The 22093-nt window shown below is 37.6% G+C and overlaps 1 protein-coding gene across 2 annotated transcripts in view; it reads left to right on the forward strand.

Moving 5' to 3' along the window:
- The window catches only part of BTBD1 (BTB domain containing 1), a 44457-nt gene extending 23092 nt beyond the window's left edge, over positions 1–21365 (forward strand). The window contains exons 5-8 of one of the 2 annotated variants that reach the window (XM_024766487.1): positions 8979–9171; positions 15719–15806; positions 19210–19356; positions 19861–21365. In XM_024766487.1, the coding sequence (XP_024622255.1) occupies positions 8979–9171; positions 15719–15806; positions 19210–19356; positions 19861–20019 (587 nt within the window). In that variant the 3' untranslated portion in view covers positions 20020–21365. Of the gene's footprint in view, positions 1–8978; positions 9172–15718; positions 15807–19209; positions 19357–19860 lie in introns of those variants that run through there. The other variant, XM_024766488.1, reaches the window with a different exon arrangement.
- Positions 21366–22093: the final 728 nt, after the last annotated feature.

Here is a 22093-nt window from a genome sequence, read left to right on the forward strand (position 1 = left end):
ATCGCCCAATTCACCGCACCACCACCCCAACCCCCCCACCACGTCCCCGCCTTGGTGTCCATACGTTTGTTCTCTACATCTGTGTCTCTATTTCTGCCCTGCAAACCAGTTCATCTGTTCCATTTTTCTGGGTTCCACATATATGTGTTAATACACGATATTTGTTTTTCTCTTTCTGACTCACTTCACTCTGTATGGCAGAGTCTAGATCCATCCACGTCTCAACAAATGACCCAATTTCATTCCTTTTTATGGCTGAGTAATATTCCATTGTATATATGCAACTGCACCACATCTTCTTTATCCATTCATCTGTCAAGGGGCACTTAGGTTGCTTCCATGACCTGGCTATTGTAAATAGTGCTGCAGTGAACATTGGGGTGCATGTGTCTTTTTGAATTATGGTTTTCTCTGGGTATTCGTTCATTACTTTTATTCTTTTGGGGTATACAAATTTTTCTTTTTGATTTATTATATATATTCCAGTATTCTCACAAGTTGTTTTTGTTTTTGCTGATCAGAATCAATGTTTGTTTTTTCTTTTTGTAAACTTTTTAAATTAAAATATAACATGTACATAATAAAGTGAACAAATAGAGTGAACGCACCTGTTTAACCACACATATCAACTTACAGTACATTACCATACCCCACCAGTCTCCATCATGCCCCTCCTAGTCCTTAATCTCCCTTCCAAAGGTGACTGCTTTCTGGCTTCTGTAAATGAGTTTTGTCTGTTTCTAAACTTAATATAAAGGAAGTCATACATTCAGCATGTGTTCTTTTGTATGTGGCTTCTTTCTCTTAACATTATGTCTTAGATTCATCTGTGTGGTTGTGTGTGGCAGTAGCTCATTCTTTTTCATTGCTGTGTAATCTGTTGAATGGATGTGCCATGATTTCTTTATCAATTTTACTGTTGTTGGACATTTGGGTTGTTTGTTTGGGGCCTTTAAGAACATTCTTATACCTCTCACTTGGTGTACATGTGTGAACATTTCTGTTGAGCAGGTAGCAGTGCAATTGCCATAAAAAGTCATAGAGTATACATATGTTCAGCATTGGTAGATCCTACCAAATAGTTGCCCAGCGTAGTTGTAGTAGTTCACACTCAGCTGCCAAACTAAGAGAGTTAAGAGTTCATTCCAGTTGCCTCACATCCTCTCCATTATATGTATATAATCTGACAAAAGACTTGTATCCAGAATATATTATAGATACATATAATGTATATACTTATAGCTAATATCCCAGTCTGTGGATTGTCTTTTCATTATCTTAATGCTGTCTTTTGATAAATAGAAGGTCTTAATTTTAATGAATTAACTTATCAGTCTTTTCCTTTAAGGTGAAGGCTTTTTATGTCTTAAGAAATTTTGCCTGCCTCAGGGTCATGAAGATACTCGCTTAGGTTTTCTTCTAGGAACTTTATTGTTTTACATTTAACTTTTTGGTCTGTAATCCAGTTAGGTTTTTATTTTTTTGTGGTGTTTTTTTCACACATGTGTATGGTGTGAGGTAGAGGTCAAGGTTCTTTTTTTTTCCCCACGTGACTATGTATTAAAAACTATCCTTGCCCCCATACACAGCAGTGCTAACTTCATTGTAAATCAGGTGACTGTATATGAATGAATCTATTTCTGGAATGTTTAGTCTGCTCTACTGTTATATTTGTGCATCCCTGAACCAATTCTGTGGCATTTTCATTTCTGTAGTTTTAAATTGAATCTTGAAATCTGGTGCTGAAAATCCTCTAGCTTTGTTCTTCTGGATTACCTTGGCTATTCTTGGTCTTTTGTGTTGGTAGTTCATATACCTAAATGTTTTAATCAGCTTGTCAGTTTCCACCAAAAAAAGTCATGGGATTCTGATTGGAATTGCATTGAATCCATAGATTGGTATGGAGATAATTGACATTTTTATAATATTGAGTCTTCCAATCAATGAACATTGATTTAAGTCTTTTTAAAATTTCTCTTAGTAATACTTTGAGTTTTCTGGTAGAGATCTTGCATATTTTTTGGTAGGTTTATTCCTTATGTATTTTACTTCTTAAATGTTATTGCAATGATTAGTTTTTTTAATTTCCATGTCCTAACTGATTGATTGCCAGTATATAGAAATACAGTTGATTTTTCCTGTATTGACCTTATCTAGTGATCTTGCTAAATTTATAAATTCTAATAATTATTTGTAGATGATTGTGCATAGTCTACATGTACAATCATGTGATCTGCAAACAATAATAATTCTATTTCTTCCTTTCTAATCCTTAGACATTTCTTTTTCTTGCCTTATTGTATGACCTAGGACCTTGAGCATATTAAGAAGTATGGATAGTGAACATCCTTGCATTATTCTAGTCTTAGGCAGAAAGCTTTCAGTATTTCCCCATACAGAGTATGCTTGCTGTAAATTTTTTGTAGATACTCTTTATTGGATTAAGGCAGTTTCCTTCTATTACTAGTCTTGTAAGAGTTTTATCATGAATTTTACCAAATGTTTCTCTTCTTTTGAGATAATGATATGGTTTTCCCCTTTGTTCTCTTAGTATAGCTTAATATAGCATTGACTGATTTTCCAAGTTAAAACTTTGGATTCCTTACATAAACCAGACTTGGTTGTCATGCATTATTCTTTTTATATATTACTAGATCCAATTTGCCAGATTTAAAAAATATTTTTAGGACTACTTCATGAGAGAAATTAGGCTATAATTTTTCCTTTCTTGTAATGAAATTGTCAGATTTTGATTATCAAGGTTATGCTGGTCTCATACAAAAGTTAGGAATATGTCTTTTTTCTGTATTCAAGAGTTTATGTAAAATTAGTGCTATTTTTCCTTAAATGCTTAGGGGAATTCACCAGTGAAGCTGTCTGGATCTAGTGTTTTCTTTGTGGAAGGTGTTTTTTTTTTTTTTTTTTGCGGTACGCGGGCCTCTCACTGTTGTGGCCTCTCCCGTTGCGGAGCACAGGCTCGGGACGTGCAGGCTCAGCGGCCATGGCTCACGGACCCAGCCGTTCCGCGGCATGTGGGATCTTCCCGGACCAGGGCACGAACCCATGTACCCTGCATCGGCAGCCGGACTCTCAACCACTGCGCCACCAGGGAAGCCCATCCCCACAAGTTTTGATGTGTTGTATTTTCATTGCATTCAGTAAAAAATATTTTCTAATTTTCATGGTAATTTTTTTCTTGACCCATGGTCTATTAAGTATATAGCTTAATTTTCAAATATTTGGGAATTTTTCTTCTAGCTTTAAGACAGAAATTTCTGTTTAATTCTTTAGTCTCTTAGCAGCGCCTTTCTGCCTGGTTTTTTGGTCTCATAGTTTTCTCTTGCTTGTGCATAGCTTAGGAATTGACAAATACTTTTTTTAAATTTTATTTTTGGCCGTGTTGGGCCTTTGTTGGGTCTTTGTTGCTGTGCGCAGGCTTTTCTCTGATTGCGGCCAGCGGGGGCTACTCTTCATCGCGGTGCGTGGTCTTCTCATTGTGGTGGCTTCTCTTGTTGCGGAGCACAGGCTCTAGGCACATGGGCTTCAATAGTTGCAGCACAGGGGCTCAGTAGTTGTGGCACACGGGCTTAGTTGCTCCACCAGGGCTCAAACCTATGTCCCCTGCATTAGCAGGCAGATTCTTAGCCACTGCGCCACCAGGGAAGCCCAGGAGTTGACAAATACTTCAAGGAGAAATTATGCACAAAATGTTGGTCTTGCTTGTCTATTAAGTATTCTCTTCCGGATCGTTGTCTGGCTGCCTTGGTAGCTTTGAATTACAGTTTTTGTCTCTTCAGTCAGTTGAGGACTACCACAATTTCTAGGTTGCCAGTTCTACGTGGCATTTATGCCCTGTGAAGCAAATCAGCAAATATCCCAAGGGGAAAAGTGGTGACAGATATAGGGCTTCATCTCAATACATTTCCCTCCTCAAGCACTGACTGCCTCAATTGTTCTCTGTTAACATGAAATAGCTATTTTATGTACTGTTTCATGTATAGTTGTTCTCTGACGTAGGCTCTTCCATCTTATAGACTTCTTAATATTTTTATGTAGTGAAATAATGTTTCTTTTTTTGCTGTTAGGTATGTTCTTTTCTGTTATGCTTATTATTTCTGTATTATATTTTTCAAAAATGTTTTAGGGAGAGCTCCCTTTATGTTCTCTATTTTGCTGTTGAGTGTGTGTGTGTGTGTGTGTTTTCTGTCTAGAGATTAGGAAGTAATAAATTCTGCATTTACTTTTTCCCCTCCAATTTTCTTAATTCATTTCATAATAAAATGATATTTATTGACCTTCCCTATTTAAGATAAGAATGTTAACATGGTGTTCCATCCTTTCAACCTTTCTAGCACACTTTATGGTAACTGATTATACACTCACATAACATACTACAAAAACACAACTGTATTAGACTTAATTATAGGTTGTATTAGATTTAGTGTTTATCACCAGTTCTTTTATGATACACCTTCTTGAATTCTTTATTTTGATTTACTCGTTTGTTGAGTTTATTCTTGATTACTTTCTTTAAATAGGTATACGGTAGATATCTGAGAACGTTTTTCATGATCTGAAGACTTCTTTTTTCAACTAAGGAAATTTTATAATACAGGCATACCTTGGCAATATTGTGTGTTCCAGACCACAACAATAAATTGAATATCGCAATAAAGTGAGCCATACAAATTTTTTGGTTTCCCAATGCATATAAAAGTTATGTTTACACTATATTATAGTCTGTTAAGTGCAATGGCATTATGTCTAAAAAAAACAAAGTACATACCTTAATTAAAAAAGACTGTATTGCTAAAGAATGCTAACTAACTCTGAGCCTTCAGCGAGTCCTAATCTTTTTGCTGGTGGAGGGTCTTGCCTCGATGTTGACGGCTGCTGACTGGTCAGGGTGGTGGTTGCTGAAGGTTAATATGGCTGTGGCAACTTCTTTTTTTTTTATTTTCATTTTTCAAAAATTTTTGGCTGCGTTGGGTCTTCACTGCTGTGCGCAGGCTTTCTCTAGTTGTGGTGAGCGGGGGCTACTCTTTGTTGCAGTGCACAGGCTTCTCATTGCGGTGGCTTCTCTTGTTGCGGAGCATGGGCTCTAGGTGTGCAGGCTTCAGTAGTTGTGGCATGTGGGCTCAGTAGTTGCGGCACGCGGGCTTCAGTAGTTGTGGCAGATGGGCTTATTTGCTCCGCAGCATGTGGGATCTTCCCGGACCAGGGCTCAAACCCGTGTCCCCTGCATTGGTAGGCGGATTCTTAACCACTGCGCCACCAGGGAAGTCCTGTGGCAATTACTTAAAATAAGATAATAATGAAGTTCGCCACAGTGATTGACTCTTTCAGGAAACATTTCTCTGTAGCAGGCAATGCTGTTTGATAACATTTTACCCACAGTAAAACTTCTTTCAAAATTGGAGTTAGTTCTCTTTCACCCTGCCACTGCTTTATCAGTTAAGTTTATGTAATATTATAAATCCTTTGTTGTCATGTCAACAGTCTTCATAGCATCTTCAACAGGAGGAGATTCTGTCTCAAGAAACCACTTTCTTTGCTCATCTGTAGAAGCAACTCCTCATCTGTTCAGGTTTTATCATGAGGTTGCAGCAATTCAGTCATATCTTCAGGCTCCACTTCTAATTTTAGTTCTCTTGCTATTTCTACCACATTTGCAGTTACTTCCTCCACTGAAGTCTTTGAACCCCTCAAAATCAAGCATGAAGGTTACAGTTTACTTCCTCCATACTCTTTTATATTGATATTTTGAACTCGTTCCATGAATCATGCATGTTCTTAATGGCATCTAGAATGGTGACTCCTTTCCAGGTTTTCAGTTTACTTTGCCCAGATGCATCAGAGGAATCACTACTGTCTATGGTAGCTATAGCCTTACAAAATGTTCTTCTTAAATAATAAGGCTTGAAAGTCTAAATTACTCTTTGATCCATGGGCTATGGAATGGATGTTCTGTTAGCAGTCATGAAAACAACTGTACATCCTCATGAGTGCTCTTGAATGACCAGGTACATTGTCAAGGAACAATATTTTGAAAGGAATCTTTTTTTCTGAGCAGTTGGTTTCAACAGTGGGCTTAAAATATTCAGTATACCATGTTGTCAGCAAATGTGCTATCATCCAGGCTTTTTTGTTCCATTTATAACACAGAGTAGATTTAGCATAATTCTAAAGGGCCCTAGGATTTTCAGAATGGTGAATGAGCATTGGCTTCAACTTAAAGTCACCAGCTACATTAGCCCCTAACAAGAGTGTCAGGCTGTCCTTTGAAGCTTTAAAGCCAGGCATTGACTTCTCTCTATCAAAGTCCTAGATGGCATCTTCTTCCACTAGAAGGCTATTTGTCTACACTTGTCTGCATTGAATTATCTGCTGTTTAGTGTAACCACCTTCATTAATGATCTTAACCAGATCTTCTGGATAACCTGCTGCAGCTTCTACATCAGCACTTGCTGCTTCACCTTGCACTTTTACATCACAGAGGCAGCCTCTTTCCTTAAACCTCCTGGACCCCCTTCTGCTAGCTTCAGACTTTTCTTCTGTAGCCTCCTCATCTCTTTCAGCCTTCATAGAATTGAAGAGAGTTAGGGCCTTGCTCTGGATTAGTCTTTGTCTTAAGGGAATGTTGTGGCTGGTTTGATCTTCTATCCAAACCACTCAGACTTTCTCCATATCAGCATTAAGGCTGTTTCGCTTTCTTATTATTTGTGTGTTCACTGGAGTAGCACTTTTAATTTCCTTCAGGAACTCTTCCTTTGCATTCACAACTTGGCTACTCTTTGGTGCAAGAGACCTAACTTTTGACAAGCCTTCTTAGCATAACCATTTCTGCTTTTGATTTAAAGGGAGAGATGTTTGACTGTTCTCTCACTTGAACACTTAAGAGGCCACTATAGGGCTGTTGTTTTCATTTTTTTTTGTAAATTTATTTATTTTATTTTTGGCTGCATTGGGTCTTTGTGGCTGTGCGTGGACTTTCTCTAGTTGCGGCGAGCAGGGGCTACTCTTCATTGCGCTGCATGGGCTTCTCATTGTGGTGGCTTCTCTTGTTGAGAAGCACGGGCTCTAGGCGCATGGGCTCAGTAGTTGTAGCTTGCGGGCTCTAGAGTGCAGGCTCAGTAGTTGTGGTGCAGGGCTTAGTTGCTCCGTGGTATGTGGTATGTGGGATCTTCCCGGACCAGGGCTCAAACCTGTGTCTCCTGCGTTGGCAGGCAGATTCTTAACTACTGTGCCAGCAGGTAAGCCCAACTATAGGGTTGTTAATTGGCCTAATTTCAATACTGTTGTGTCTCAGGAGGAGACAGAGAGATGGGGAACGGCTGATCAGTGGAGCAGTCAGAACACACACAACATTTATGCAGATACCTGCATAACTTAATTGTTCGCTGTCTTATGGGTGTGGTTCATGGGGCTCAAAACTATTACAGTAGTGACATCAGAGGTCACTGATCACAGATCATCATAACAAGTATAGTAATAGTGAAAAAGTTTAAACTATTGAGAGAATTAACAAAATGTGACACAGAGACACAAAGTGAGCAAATGCAGTTGAAAAATGACAGCAACAGACTTGTTGATGCAGGGTTGCCACAGACCTTCAATTTGTAAAATAAATGTATCTGCGAAGCATAATAAAGCGAGGTATACCTGTCGTCTTGAATTATTGCGTCATCCTATTTCTTACTGTTAGTTCTTCAGGAACACTAGTTACCTGTATGTTGGTCTCTGCTTTTCATCATCCATTTTAATCACCTTAACATTTTAATTCTTTTGTCTTATTTGTCATTCTGAGAAAGATACATGAGTTTTCACCCCCATCTCTCTTCTGATCTTATGCAGTTCCAGTTACATTCTTTTCTTTTCTTTTTCTCTAAAATGCATGTTCTAAGTTTGTAATTGTATTTTTTCTTCTTTACAATCTTTACTTATCCAGAGATTGCAAATGAACCATGGGGCCAGGTCTGGCAGGTTGATATATTTTGTTTGTGATATTCTAAAAATTTATATTAAAAATTAGGGCATTTTACGTTAAAATCTGATTTACAGTTTCTTAAACCAAATTTCTAGTGTTTTGCAGTCTCTTATTTAGATTGTTTCTACCAGCCTTGGAAGGAATCTCCTGGCATCTTTTATGAGGAATAGCATTTATTCCTGGTTAAATTTAAGCTGTTTGGAATTTTCTCTTCCCAGAAACAGTGAATGAGAAAACTATATAGCATGTGATATGCTGCTTCCACAGCTCTTCCAGTCTTAGCTCCTGACCTCTGCTGATTTCAGAATCCCACAATGAAAGCACTGTGCCATCTATTTCTACCTCTAAATATTCCATTGTTTGATTACAGCCTCAGACAGATGGGGAATGGAGAGGTAATGATAGCTCTGGCTGCCACTGTAAGCACTTCTCCAACTCTCCTCTTTCTGGAAAATGGAACACTCAGGGCAAATGGATAGAAAAATCCAGGGATCTTTCTGTGATCTCAGGGTTTCATCTAAGCTTTGATTTATTAATGATTTTAACAGTTACATATTAGGTTAAACTCGGATGAATTTAGTAAAACTTTAAAATTAAATATATGCTAAAATTAGGGGCTTCCCTGGTGGCGCAGTGGTTGAGAGTCTGCCTGCCAATGCAGGGGACACGGGTTTGTGCCCCGGTCCGGAAGGATCCCACATGCCGCGGAGCGGCTGGGCCCGTGAGCCATGGCCGCTCAGCCTGCGTGTCCGGAGGCTGTGCTCTGCAACGGGAGAGGCCACAACAGTGAGAGGCCCGCATACCACAAAAGAAAAAAAAATATATATATATATATATATATATATGCTAAAATTATATATACTGAGATTTTTCTACCTCATTTTTACTTTACATCTTTCACATTTGAATTCACATTATTATGGGGAGAATTACAAAGTTAGGAATTGCAGTGAAGTTACTTTTATTGAGGTTTATATTTTTATTTCTACAGGTCCTGCTCAGTCTGGAATTCTGTCAGATCGTGAAGTGGTAAACCTCTTTCTTCATTTTACTGTCAATCCTAAGCCCCGAGTTGAATACATTGATCGACCAAGATGCTGCCTCAGAGGAAAGGAATGCTGCATCAATAGATTCCAGCAAGTAGAGAGCCGGTGGGGTTACAGTGGAACGAGTGATCGAATCAGGTATCTGCATATTGTAGATTTGGGGGTGGGGTGGGGCAGCGGCTCGCATTTGGCTTTTATGTTCATGTTGTGGGAGATAATTAACCACATTTTATTTTATACTTTGTTTAATACATTTCTAACTTGATACAACAGTCAAGAAGTCAGTGAGGCTTACTGGTCTCTCCACTGAATTATGAGTGAGGGAATCTCTTAGGAAACAAGTAGAGTAAAAAAGGATTGACTTGGGCCTTCTATTTTGTGAGTTTCGTTTGGATTGCCACTGCTGGTGAGCTGAAGTCTAGACCTTAATTGATCAAACATTATTTTTACAGTCTTAGGACTATAATTTAATACATTTAATCTTACTTGGTTTAGTGTGAGATTTTTATTTGCATAGATGTCGCATGGAAAATATCTCAGTATACATTTGTAACAACTTTGGGAAAATTTTTTTTTTTATTTTAAAAGATGCATGCATATAATCCTTTTGGAATTTATATTTGCTGTACCGTGTTTCCTTAGGTTAAATGTCAAAATAGAATATTTACCTGTTTCCATAAAACATGACTTTTGAATTTTCATTTATTTAATATTAATAGCACTTTGGTGTAAAACTAGAAACTAACAAGAAGTTTGTTTAAAACTAGAACATCAAGAGGGAGAGGACTCTTACAAATATTGGGTTAAAATGGAAATAAAAATGCATTTGTAGACTATTTAGTAATAATTCATAATGAGAATACTATATGTGAGAATTTAGGGGATGAGGCCAAAGTGTCACACAGAGAATTAGCAATAATTAACTACTTTTATTAAATACATTAGAGTAGAAATAAATGATTTCAGCATTAACCCAAGAAGCTAGAAAATGAATAGCAAAAGAACCATATGAAAAGAGAAAGGAAATAGGTAAATGTAGAAATTAATGAATTAAAAATAGTAGAATTGTTAAATATAAGCTGGTTCCTGAAAAAGACCAATAAAATAAGCAAACCTTGGGCAAAGGTAATAAAACATACTTACATCTACAAATAATGGAATATAATAATATACTGAGGAAATTTTTATTTTAATTCTGGGTTTACTCTGTGCTAATAAATTGAACATCTTGATGGAATGGATCATTTTATAGGCAAATATAAATTATCAAAATTGACTGAAGAAGAAAGGCTGAATAGACCAATTACCATGGAAGAAATTAAAAGTTATCAAAGAACTGTCCCTTCACAAGGTGGTTTTGACAGGTGAGTTTTATCAAACATTCAGGGAACAGGTTGTTTCGTTGAACATTAAAAGAAGAAAATACTTTTTGGTTAATTATTGAAAGAAGCATAATCCTTATACAGGAATCTGACAAGGCAAAAAATTTTCTAGGTCAATCTCACTTATATAGAAAAGAAATAAAATAGCGTATTGAATCTAGCAGTACCTTAAAAGAATAATACTATAACAGCAAATAGATGTAAATCAACTATAGTCCAATTTTTAAAACAGTGATAAATTAGGGTCGGAAAAATACATCCAGTGGAGATAAATATGCAAGATCCATGTTCTGACATCTTAAGTTTGGTTCTAAAGCTATAAAGTTACAGAAATTGAAGAGTTTATCACATGAAAAGTACACATATTGCTCAGGAGAAGCGTGGCTGTTTCAGATACAGAGACTTTAGAGAAGTTTCTCCTGTGGTTTCTTAGAAAGGGGACACTGAGCAGTGCAATGAACATCATTTAAAATAACATCCATCCAACTGAGTTTTGTAAGGCTATTCCTAATAACGTCCATCAATGCAAAAGGAGTGCAAAAAAGGCAGATAAGAGTTTGTTTGGAGATTGAAAGAATGGCGCAAAACTAGGAAATATATTACTATATTTCACCATGGTAGCAGATCAAAGGAAAAAAAATTTATTTTGATAGATGTCAAAAAGACTTTTGGGGCTTCCCTGGTGGCGCAGTGGTTGAGAGTCCGCCTGCCGATGCAGGGGACATGGGTTCATGCCCCAGTCTGGGAAGATCCCACATGCCGCGGAGCGACTGGGCCTGTGAGCCATGGCTGCTGAGCCTGCGCATCTGGAGCCTATGCTCTGCAACGGGAGAGGCCACAACAGTGAGAGGCCCGCGTACCACAAAGACTTTTGATAAAATTTTACCCTCGATCCAGATATAACCATTAATAGGCTAGGTCTAGAAGAATACTCCTTTAACATGATGGACTATTGAAACCTCAAGATAGGGATGCCTGGTAACCTTGCTGTTTTTCAGTAGTGTTCTTAAAACTCTGATTGATGTAGGTATAAAGATAAAGAAATATACGTAATTAATACAACGTTGTAAATCAACTATACTTCAATATAAACAAACAAAAAAGAAAAAGAAATATTGGAGAGGAAGAGATGTTTTTCATTTTTTTCAGATAACTTCTATATTAGTAGTTCTTCACTCCATCAGACCTAGTTCTCCCTTTTTCTGTAATAAATATTTTGTATTCTCCCTTTTTTAACCTGAAATGAAATTCATAGATAATGTGTTTCATTTTTTTAAAATGGTATAAATGGCCTAGTTGTAATGTAAAGGACAGTAAATGTAACTGATAGTAAAATCAAATGTGTACTTCAATATGTAGACACTTGGGCAGCACCAGAAGACAAACAAGCAATCAGAGATAGTACCTGTATGCACCAGCACACTGAGACAGCTGTAGGTGCAGGGAACAGGTGTATTACACTCATGTCCCAAATACCATGAGCAGCACTGCTGCCAATTTTGTCATTTTCTTTAAGTTTCAACTAAAGCAAACTATGGTCCATCCTGTTTATCCAGTTTCCATATTTGAGAACTCATCTACTCGCTAGAATTTATTTGTAACCCCCAAATCAATACCAGCAGCGCTTTCTTAGTCATTCACAGAAAAGATTTTAGTTGCCTGGGAGCATGCTCCTGTGTGAGATCAAACAAGGAGGATGCTCTACCTTCTCATTTCAGCGCTCATACAGAGATGGAGATGGTAGGGGGCAGCGCAGTGCAGGACACTACAGCTCTGTGGCCACTGGACAGTTTGAATCCCATCTCTGGCATCTGTTAGTGGGGTGGCCTCAGGCAAGTCACTTAACACTCAATTCCATTTCTCTTTTGTGAAACACAGAAAATGGGATATACTAGAATGAGTCGTTCTTAGGATTTAAGATTATAATCCACGTGAGTGGTGTGTGAGTGTGTGTGAGCGTGTGTGTGTGTGTGTGTGTGTGTGTGTACATTCGCCCTAAGAGCAGTGGTTTAGTATTTGCTAATTCTGTGTTTGTGCCAACTATAAAATATAACTACCACAAATAATGAGAAATGACTGTATGATATTTCCTCGATTTGTATAGTAACCTCTTGTAAAAGTCAGTGAATGTTAAAATTGCTGTAAAAATCTTGGTTTATTAATAAAAAGGGATTAAGTTCAAGTCTCGTAGTTAAAAACAAGTTTTTCATCTACGTGAATCCTGACAGGACACTTGAAAGTTGGTTGAGATTCTTTGGTTTGGGAGACTTTCCTAAGTATTGCAGTAAATCTGGTGTCCCTGGCTCCCTGTCAGTGGTGCATCATGTCCTTTGTGAAAACAGAGCCTGCCTCCCTGGGCACAGAACTCCTTTTGAGAACAACTAGTCCACCCAGACAGCCTCAGGATCAGTAAAAATCTATTAGAACCAATGCATAGTAGTGGCAACTTATAAAACGTATGTGCAAAACCCAGTGATGTTCCTGTGTCATTAAAATTCATTTACAGAGATGGGTGGTGTTGATGGTTAACAGTGTGAATTACTTAATGTCACTGAATGGTGCACTTTAAAATGCTTAAGATGGTACATTTTGTTATATATTTTGCCACAATAAAAAAATTTTAGGGCATTCCCTAGCGGTCCAGTGGTTAGGACTTGGCACTTTCAGGGTGGTGGCCCGGGTTCAATGCCTGGTCAGGGATCTAAGATTCCGCAAGCCATGCGATGCAGCAAAAAAATAATAATAATAAATAAATAAAGTTAATGTTTGAATTTTCAGTTAAAATGGTGAGTAAAAACAGACCCCACTTGCAATAGTAACAAATAACATAAAGTAGCAGGGGTAAATCCTATAGGAAATGTACAGTATGGTATCTTTATAAAGAATTGGAGTACTTCGACTGGAATCAGTGTCTTTCCAAACTAACCTTTCTGAGTTAGGCAGTTCCTTGTAGAAGTCACATGTTTTTGGTAGGGAGGAGTGGGTTGGCAAAATTATTCTAAAATTAATTTGCAAAAGTAAATGTTTCTTTTTTAAAAGAGTGGTATTAATCAAATATGAAAAATATTGTAAAGCTGTAAGAGAATGTTGTATGGAACATACTACAGAGTTCAGAAACCAACCTAATGTAAATGAACATTTAGAATGTGAGGAAGGATTAACCACTGGGAAAATAAAGTTAGATCTTTACTGATGCCATCTTCCAATATTTGTATAACTTAAAATTTTAACGTTAAAAAAAAGGAAACCGTGAAGGTGCCAGAACAGAATGTTTATGTATTATGAGGATGAGATAGGCCTCTCTGAACTTGGCATAGATCATAATTTGACTACAAATAATTCAAAATGTTACATCCCAAACCACCATAAAGTTAAAAGATAAATGACAAATAGGAAATTTTTTGTAATGGATGTTACTGACAAAGCATATAATAACTATATAACATGGTCTTTCGAATCCACATGAAAAAGACACTCATCAGCAGAGAGAAATGGGAAAAGAACGTGAGTGGGTTTTTCATTAAAGAGAAAATCCAGTAGATAGTAAGCGTATGAGCAAATGTGTTAACTCAGTAATCAAATACAAATAGAATTTGTCAATCATCAGTTTCTCAACAGCAAAAAGAAATGAAGATACTTGTGGTTGTTGAGAGTGAGATAGAAATGATCTTCATTCCTTGTTGGGTGTAAAGTTTTATAATCTTCCCAGAAAGCAATTTGATAAAGTTCATCTAACGCCTTAGGAATATGCCTTTCATTTTCCCCAGAAAATCTACTTCCAGGAATTTATTCTAGGAAATAATGAAGGCACTGTGAAATGATTGTTCATCCTGGCATAGTTGTATAATAACAAAAACTGCAAATAACCTAGATTATTTAACAAGTAGGAATTGTTTAAATATAATGAATCAGTAGTAGTTTTTTACCTTTTTACATGAAGTTACAAAAATATATATATTCTGACATGGTTTTTAAAATAATACATATATGTTCATAGAAAAAAGTCTGTTTTTCTATTGTTTAAAAACAGAACTAAAAGTCTGAAAAGGAAGTGCACCAAATTGAAAATGAAGTTATCTCTAGATGGTAGATTTAGAGATGCTTTAAATTTTTCCTCTTGTTTGCTTAGCTGCATTTTCTGACGTTTTTAAAACAGAGAATATATTGTTTTTTTATAATAAAAAATTATAAATAATATATTTAAAAAATTTTAACGTGATCCTCATACTGGGAGTTTCACGTAGTGATTGAGTGTGACCTTTTGATCCATGCAGACCTGGGATTGTGTCCCAGCTCTGCTACACATTTTGATCCAGGCAAGTTAATTTCTCTAAATCTCAGTTTCTTCAGCTATAAAAACAGGATGATAAAAATCATGCTGTTACTTATAGAGCTGTTATGATGACTAAAGGAAATAATTCATGTAAAGAACTGAAGCTCGGTGCCTGGCACAGGAAGTGCTCATAAAGTGGCAATGGTATGGTAGTAATAATAATAAAACTTGTTACTTCAGTTCTTAAAGTATGAAATGTTGAGGATAACTGCTTTATATTATAGATTATCTCTTATTATACAGTCATTTAGTGCCATTTGTGCTTGATGCTAGTTTTTATACATTTATAACATGGAGTAAGGTGGGTCTGTTTCTTAACTATGGTGACTAAACTGGATCTGCTAATTGTTCTAGTGTGAAATCTCATTCTGATCCACCTGTGTAACTTAGGTCCTGTCCCCAGACCTCCACCACCAATTCTGTTACAGCAGCCTGCTTCCTTCACAACTCTTATCACAATTTATAATTAACGATTTATCCCTTCGTTTACTTACTTATTATCAGTGTCCTCCATTAGGCCATAAGTGCAGTAGGGGCAGAGACTATCTTGTTGACCATTATTTCCCCAGTGCCAGGCCCAGTAAGTATTCATCGAGCTGAAGAATTGTCAGAGTTTGGGATGCTGCACGTCGGGTCTGATGGCTGACACATCTCTGTTCATGAAGGAGATGTGCAACAGATTTGGACTAAAATTATCATCACAACAAAAGTGGGTATTTAGGTTAAATAAATTGCTTGGCTCAAAAATGAAAACAGAAAACAGATTCTACTTAAGTTCCCAATAAGTCACTCTAGCAAGAGTTTTTTGGTAAGCAGATGACATTTCCAAGGATGTTTAATTTTTGATAGTTTTCTTTATTATGAGCAAAATTAGATGTTCTGAGTAACACTTTAAAAATGTATAAGCCTTTGGAATATGAATGCTTACTGAATTATGTATGTTATTTTATATTTGGCCTCATTCTCTCAGGTTCACAGTTAATAGAAGAATCTCTATAGTCGGATTTGGTTTATATGGATCTATTCACGGTCCCACGGATTATCAAGTGAATATACAGGTACACTTTTTTTGCCCACTGTATACCATTTGAAATACATAACAAGTGTCATTTTACGATAAGATATTGTTTCGGCAAAATCCAAATTTCAGTATAATTACCACAGGCATCAGAAAGCCTATTAGTATTTTAAGCCTAGAAGTTCCACTTTACAATTGATCTAAAAAGTGTAGTTTCGGAAAATTGAGGTCCTGGGGTCCTTAACAGAAGCATTAACATACAAGGAGCTCTCCTTTGTCCAGGAAACCCTTCTATTAGTTCATCCTGCTGTGCACTGACTGTCTCAAAACACCCACCTGCTTTTTTCATGGTACTTTGAACTCTAGGGCTTGAGACTGTCTAATTTCCTATAACTACTGGTAACACCTCTGATTTCTGATTGTCTGACCATACCCTGCCCCATTCTTAGGTCTGCTCCACCTCAGTTCTTTCAGATACGACACGATTACTTAATCTCGAAGAAACTGAAGCACCTCTCTCCTTCCCTTCCAGTCAACCAGTGTTCTCCACACTTTTGATTGCACATCCCAGTTAGTGAAATTATTTTTGAAACACATCTACATTGTACTTTTATTTACTATACACATATACCTATGCAATACTATACTTATTTTATATTATACATAAATTAAAACAAAAAATAGAAATGAAAAAAGGAAGTAAACAATGTTTCAGACTTCTTTCAGCTGAAAAAACTAGCCTTTCTAAAATGTTAATTAATATACTATTTTTAATAGTAAAAACATTGGTGAACTTTGTGATCAAAATGCATCATTGACTTTCAAGATACACAACAATTCAAAGATCTGGTCTGGTCTGGGGACTTACCTGGTGGCACAGTGGTTAAGAATCTGCCTGCCAGTGCAGGGAACACGGGTTCGAGCCCTGGTCCAGGAAGATCCCACATGCCGCAGAGCAACTAAGCCCGAGAGCCACAACTACTGAGCCTGCATGCCACAACTACTGAAGCCCTCGCACTTAGAGCCCGTGTTCCGCAACAAAGACAAGCCACCGCAATGAGCAGCCCGCGTACTGCAACGAAGAGTAGCCCCCGCTTGCCACAACTAGAGAAAGCCCGTGTGCAGCACGGAGGGCCCTATGCAGACAAAAATAAAGATCTGGTCTGATGACAGCCAAAAAAGATACTTTACTACCTCACAAAGACACCTTGTTCCAAATGGAAGAATTGCTTCATTGGCTGTGCTAATGAAATGCTCATTTTTAAATTCTGTCCACTGACATTTATAGTGAAATTCAGCTATAAATTAAATCATTCATGTCAATTCGTTGCTCTTATAAACCAAAGCCACTGAGATTGTTTATTTGAAAGATTTTAAAGGTTAGGAAATTTTGTTTCTATAATTTTTAATGCCAAAAAGCCACAGCAGACCTCTCGGGTATAAAAGAGTTTCATGATCACTCCCTGTTTTACTTTTTTTCCCCCCCCCCCGGCACGGGCCTCTCATTGTTGTGGCATCTCCCGTTGCGGAGCACAGGCTCCAGACGCGCAGGGGCAGCTACCATGGCTCACAGGCCCAGCCGCTCCGCGGCATGTGGGATCTTCCCGGACCGGGGCACAAACCCGTGTCCCCTGCATCGGCAGGCGGACTCGCAACCACTGCGCCACCAGGGAAGCCCCCGTTTTACTTTATATACTGTTAAGATCCTATCCATAGGATCCATAAGCCCCCTTAAGCAGGCTGTATAATCTGCAGGCCTGGGAAGGAGTGAGAGCCCCACAGTCATTCTCTTCAATTGTGGAACCCCTGTCTTCCTTCAGTGCCCCTCCCATATTACATGAGACACCAGATTCCTTGTGTACAGTCTGAGGGAGGGCATCGGGGTTATAGGTATATTAAAATGATAAAATATAAAATGAATAGAAGTAGGACTTCTCTTTATTTTCTTCCGCCCGGTGGCTAGTCCCATGCACCCTCTAGATAACACTACCAGATAGACCTGCCTGGGTTTGAATCTCAGCTCTACCATCTCAAGGGTGTGTCTGTGGGCAAATTAGGTAACCTCTCTGAGCCCGTGTCCTTGTTTACTTTGACAGTAGTGGTACCTCCATTATGTTTTTGTGAGCAACGGTTGAGATGATGCATGTAAAGTGTTTGGAACATAGTCTGTTGCTGTCATTGTTGCTGTAGTTTTATAATTTGAGCCTCACAATAGCCTTAGGAAGAAGGCAAACAAGTTTTTTCCTAAATTAAAAGATAAAACTGAGGCTTGGAGAAGTGGTTTACTCTAGATTACACTGCCACAATGAAATCCTGTCTTACTACTTTTCCAGGGCACCATCATGTCTTTTTTTTTAAATTGGACTGTGATATACTGTAGTCCCTCAGTATCTTCAGGGGATTGGTTCTAGGACCCCCTGTGGATACCAAAATCCATGGATGCTCAAAGCCCCTTATATAAAATGACATAATACAGTCAGTCCTCCACATCCACAGGTTCTGCATCCGCGTATACAGGGGGCCGACTGTACATACAGAAAAGTAGACATAAGTGGTACATATGGCTCCCTTTTCATAAACTGTGAACACACTTGTGTAACCAGCAGCCTGATCAAGGAACAGGGTATTACAGCACCGCAGACATCCCCTTGTGATCTTTTCTGGTCACTATCCTGCCTGAGGTGGCCACTGTCCTGATCTCTCGCTGCATGCACTGGTTCAGCCTGTTTTACTATTACCGTTTTTACCTGATGTATGCAAAAAGATGGCTTTATGAGCCTTGGCCTCCACACATACTGTTCCCTTGCATGAAGACTTTTCTCTTATAACCTGGTAACCTCTGAGTTGAGCTTTTAAAACTCTCTTCTGTGGAGCCTCCCGCCTTCCTGACAAAATCAGTTTTTCCTCTGCTCCTCCACTTCATCTTATGCATAGCTCTCTGCTGCAGGTGCTGTACTGAATTGTCATTGTTTACTTGTCTTCTCTAACGACTAGAAACTCCTTGAGGGTGTCCCTCAGTGCCTGGCACAGGTTATGGAACTAAATCGAAAAGACGGAATTTTCATATTTTGAAATATCCGCATAGGAATTGCTACAGGAACTTCCCAGCAATAAGACATAGGCTAGCAAGGAGTAAAGGCTCATTTCCCTCAGGTGTCTAAAATCCACACAGTCTAAAACACCAGTTCCCAAGCCATGTGTCTTTTTTAGAAGCTCCTCTCTCCTGCAGCCAAAGCCCAGTTATCTGACATCCTCCCCATCCTTATTGCAGTGAATGCATTTTCTGACAGTGTGTTTAAAGCCATCTTTAGTGGTTAGAGACAGTAGAGAAAAATTACAGCAGAGAGATGTAGTAATCTATTCTGCTGTGCCTAAGGGCTTCATACTCTCTTCTACGAAACTTTGTTTTAACTTAAATTTAATTTTTCTTTTAAAAATTACAGATCATTGAATATGAAAAAAAACAAACCCTGGGACAAAATGATACTGGATTTAGTTGTGATGGGACTGCTAACACATTCAGGGTCATGTTCAAAGAACCCATAGAGATCCTACCCAACGTGTGCTACACAGCATGCGCAACACTCAAAGTAAGAGTCTTCCCAAATGTTCCAGGTGGTGAGCTGGCGGGGCCCACGGTTTCCTCTTGCATGTTATAGAGAGCGTGTTTCAATAGAAGCTGAGAGTCACTAACAGTACAGCCTTGTCGGAAGCAGAGAAGGTAGGAAGGTGGGAGCTAAAATATTCCACTGCTTTGAGAAGAGCAGTGCCTCTCAGCAGAGCTCTGCTCTGAAAGAAATAGTTCTTCATAAGAAATAGCCTTTTGTTTGAGTAGGAGATTTTAAGTTTGACAGAAGATAAAACAATTATTTCCTTAAAACCATTTCACTGTCCTCTAATAGCTGAGCTCTACATTCATTATTTTTAGTCATTAATTAGCTTGTAGCAAAAACTACATTTTTCCTTAAATGACTTGGCATAAATTTTTATACAAGAGCTATAATGAAATACAGTAGATCGGTAATATAATTAAAATAGCACATTAAATTGCTTATTAAATGAAAATTACTAATGAACCTTTTGTTCTCATTTAGGGCCCAGATTCCCACTACGGCACAAAAGGACTGAAGAAAGTAGTGCATGAAACACCTACTGCTAGCAAGACTGTTTTTTTCTTTTTTAGTTCCCCTGGCAATAATAATGGCACTTCAATAGAAGATGGACAAATACCAGAAATAATATTTTATACATAATTCAGCATTATAATACATAATGGCTAAATAGTACCATACAGTCTAGTCTCAAAGGCATAAAAAACTGGCCACAGAATATAACTGTAAGATAAGAGACACTTTAGTTTCTTAGAAAAGATAGATAAGTGTTGACTTAAATCTCTGCATGATTTAAAGGGAGATTTTCCATTTTCTTATAACCTTAGGGGGAAAAAGAACCTGTTTAAAAAAAAACAGCTATTTATCTTGCATAATTTCATAGATTAGCTGACTCATGATCTTTCAGCAGTTTTATAACTGAAAGATTCTTGTTTTATATAGCTGGTTTGTTTTTTTTCCTGTTTTAACTTTTGAAGGTTACGTAAGATGAGGTGGGTCAGTATTCCTACAGAATTCCTATTAACTCAAATAACTAATTTCAGAAAATGAAGAAAACTGACCTCATCTTTGGAGTTTCTAACTATCTGGTGGTTAGCATTTGCAGTATTGCTAGAAATAGGCTTAACAAATGCCAAAGGAAATCTTCAGTGCATTTACAGAAAAGGATATTTTATAATAGTATAATATGTTACCTAGTACAGTTCTAAATGATAAATGTGTGCGAATTCACAATAATGTGACATAAACAAAGGATCCAAAGGTGTACTCCGAGACGGGCTTCTGTATCACTAAGCTGCACCACCGTACGGGCCTCTCTCTGCGGAGGGTACGGTCGAGAATTCCCAAGATGGAGATGGTGGCGGTGGTGCTGATGGTGGCGGAGTAAACGGACATCAGTTCAGCTCTGTGGCGATAATCTTACACAGCAAGTACTGGAATGAAATACTAACATCTCTAACAGCTGCTTTGAAACTTTAAAGATATCTAACAGAATCACTCCTGAAAAGTATACTTTCTGTCACCTACACAGTCCTATCCAAGAAATAAAATACGTTTTAACATTCATGACCTCACTGTCAGAGGTACAGCTGCCTAAGGAGGGGATAGGAAGTATATTGGCAGAATGACATTTATACACTTTTATAAAGCAAAATTTTTATATAGAATTCTTTTTCTTTCCCTTCAAAATGATTATCTCATTAAAAATATATGTGTGATTAAGCTATATGAAATAGTTGTGGAAGATGTGTAGAAATCAATTCTTTTAAGTATCAACTTAAGAATTATTTCTAAATGGTAATTAGGATAAAAAAAATTTCCATCTAAAGTAGTATTTGATATTTTCAAGAAGGTAGTGAGGTGTGGTGGTGGCAGAGGTCTCATGTAACTGAAGGTAGTCATACAAGGGACAAGAAATGGAACCATTTACTGACATGGGACATCCCCTGGAATTTTTAAAAAATAAACATCTATTGTACTTTTATTTATTTTTTTGTCATTTGTCTTTTCTAAAAGTTGAGTGTAAGACACCATTTTGGAACAAAGCTTCTAATTAATTGAGGTTGAACCTTATTTTTAATTTATGGAAGTAATGCAACCCATAGTAAGAATGCCTTACTGTTGCCTTAAAGCAACTATAGCAGCAACAACTGTTGTCGTCTGCTGCTTCATCAGTTTCTTTCAGTCTCAGGTTTTTCTCCCCTGTTCTACTCTCAGTAGGTGAGAGAAAGGAAACTGTGCTTGTTATTTACTCTGATATAGTGTAAGGACCATCTCGCCATCATTTATTAATAGAGCTACCTGAGTGACTCCTGGGTACCAGGCTCTGCACTGAGTACTTTACACACGTTCTCATTTGCTTCTCACAACATCAGTATGAGGGAAGTACTATGATAATACCCATTTCACAGGCCAAGAAATTCATGTTTTAAAAGGTAAAGTGGTTGGAAGCAGAATTTAAACCCAGATCTATCTCCCAAGCTACAAAGCGGGAAAATATTATTTTGCTGGGTCCCAAAATGCCACTGTTCTCAAACCTTATAGTGAGACCCAAAAAGATACTTGGCTAATCTGTGTTTACTGTAGAATATAAGCAATTTCTGTTTTTTAAAAGAGTGATTACTCCAGTATCTACCCAACAAATTGTGATTATTTGTTTGCATTATCAAAGTGTTCTTTTTTTTTTTTTTTTTTTTTTTTTTTGGGTTCCCCGCCC

This window comes from Neophocaena asiaeorientalis, unplaced genomic scaffold (genome assembly GCF_003031525.2).
Source record: "Neophocaena asiaeorientalis asiaeorientalis breed wild unplaced genomic scaffold, Neophocaena_asiaeorientalis_V1.1 scaffold346, whole genome shotgun sequence".
Lineage (NCBI taxonomy): Eukaryota > Metazoa > Chordata > Mammalia > Artiodactyla > Phocoenidae > Neophocaena > Neophocaena asiaeorientalis.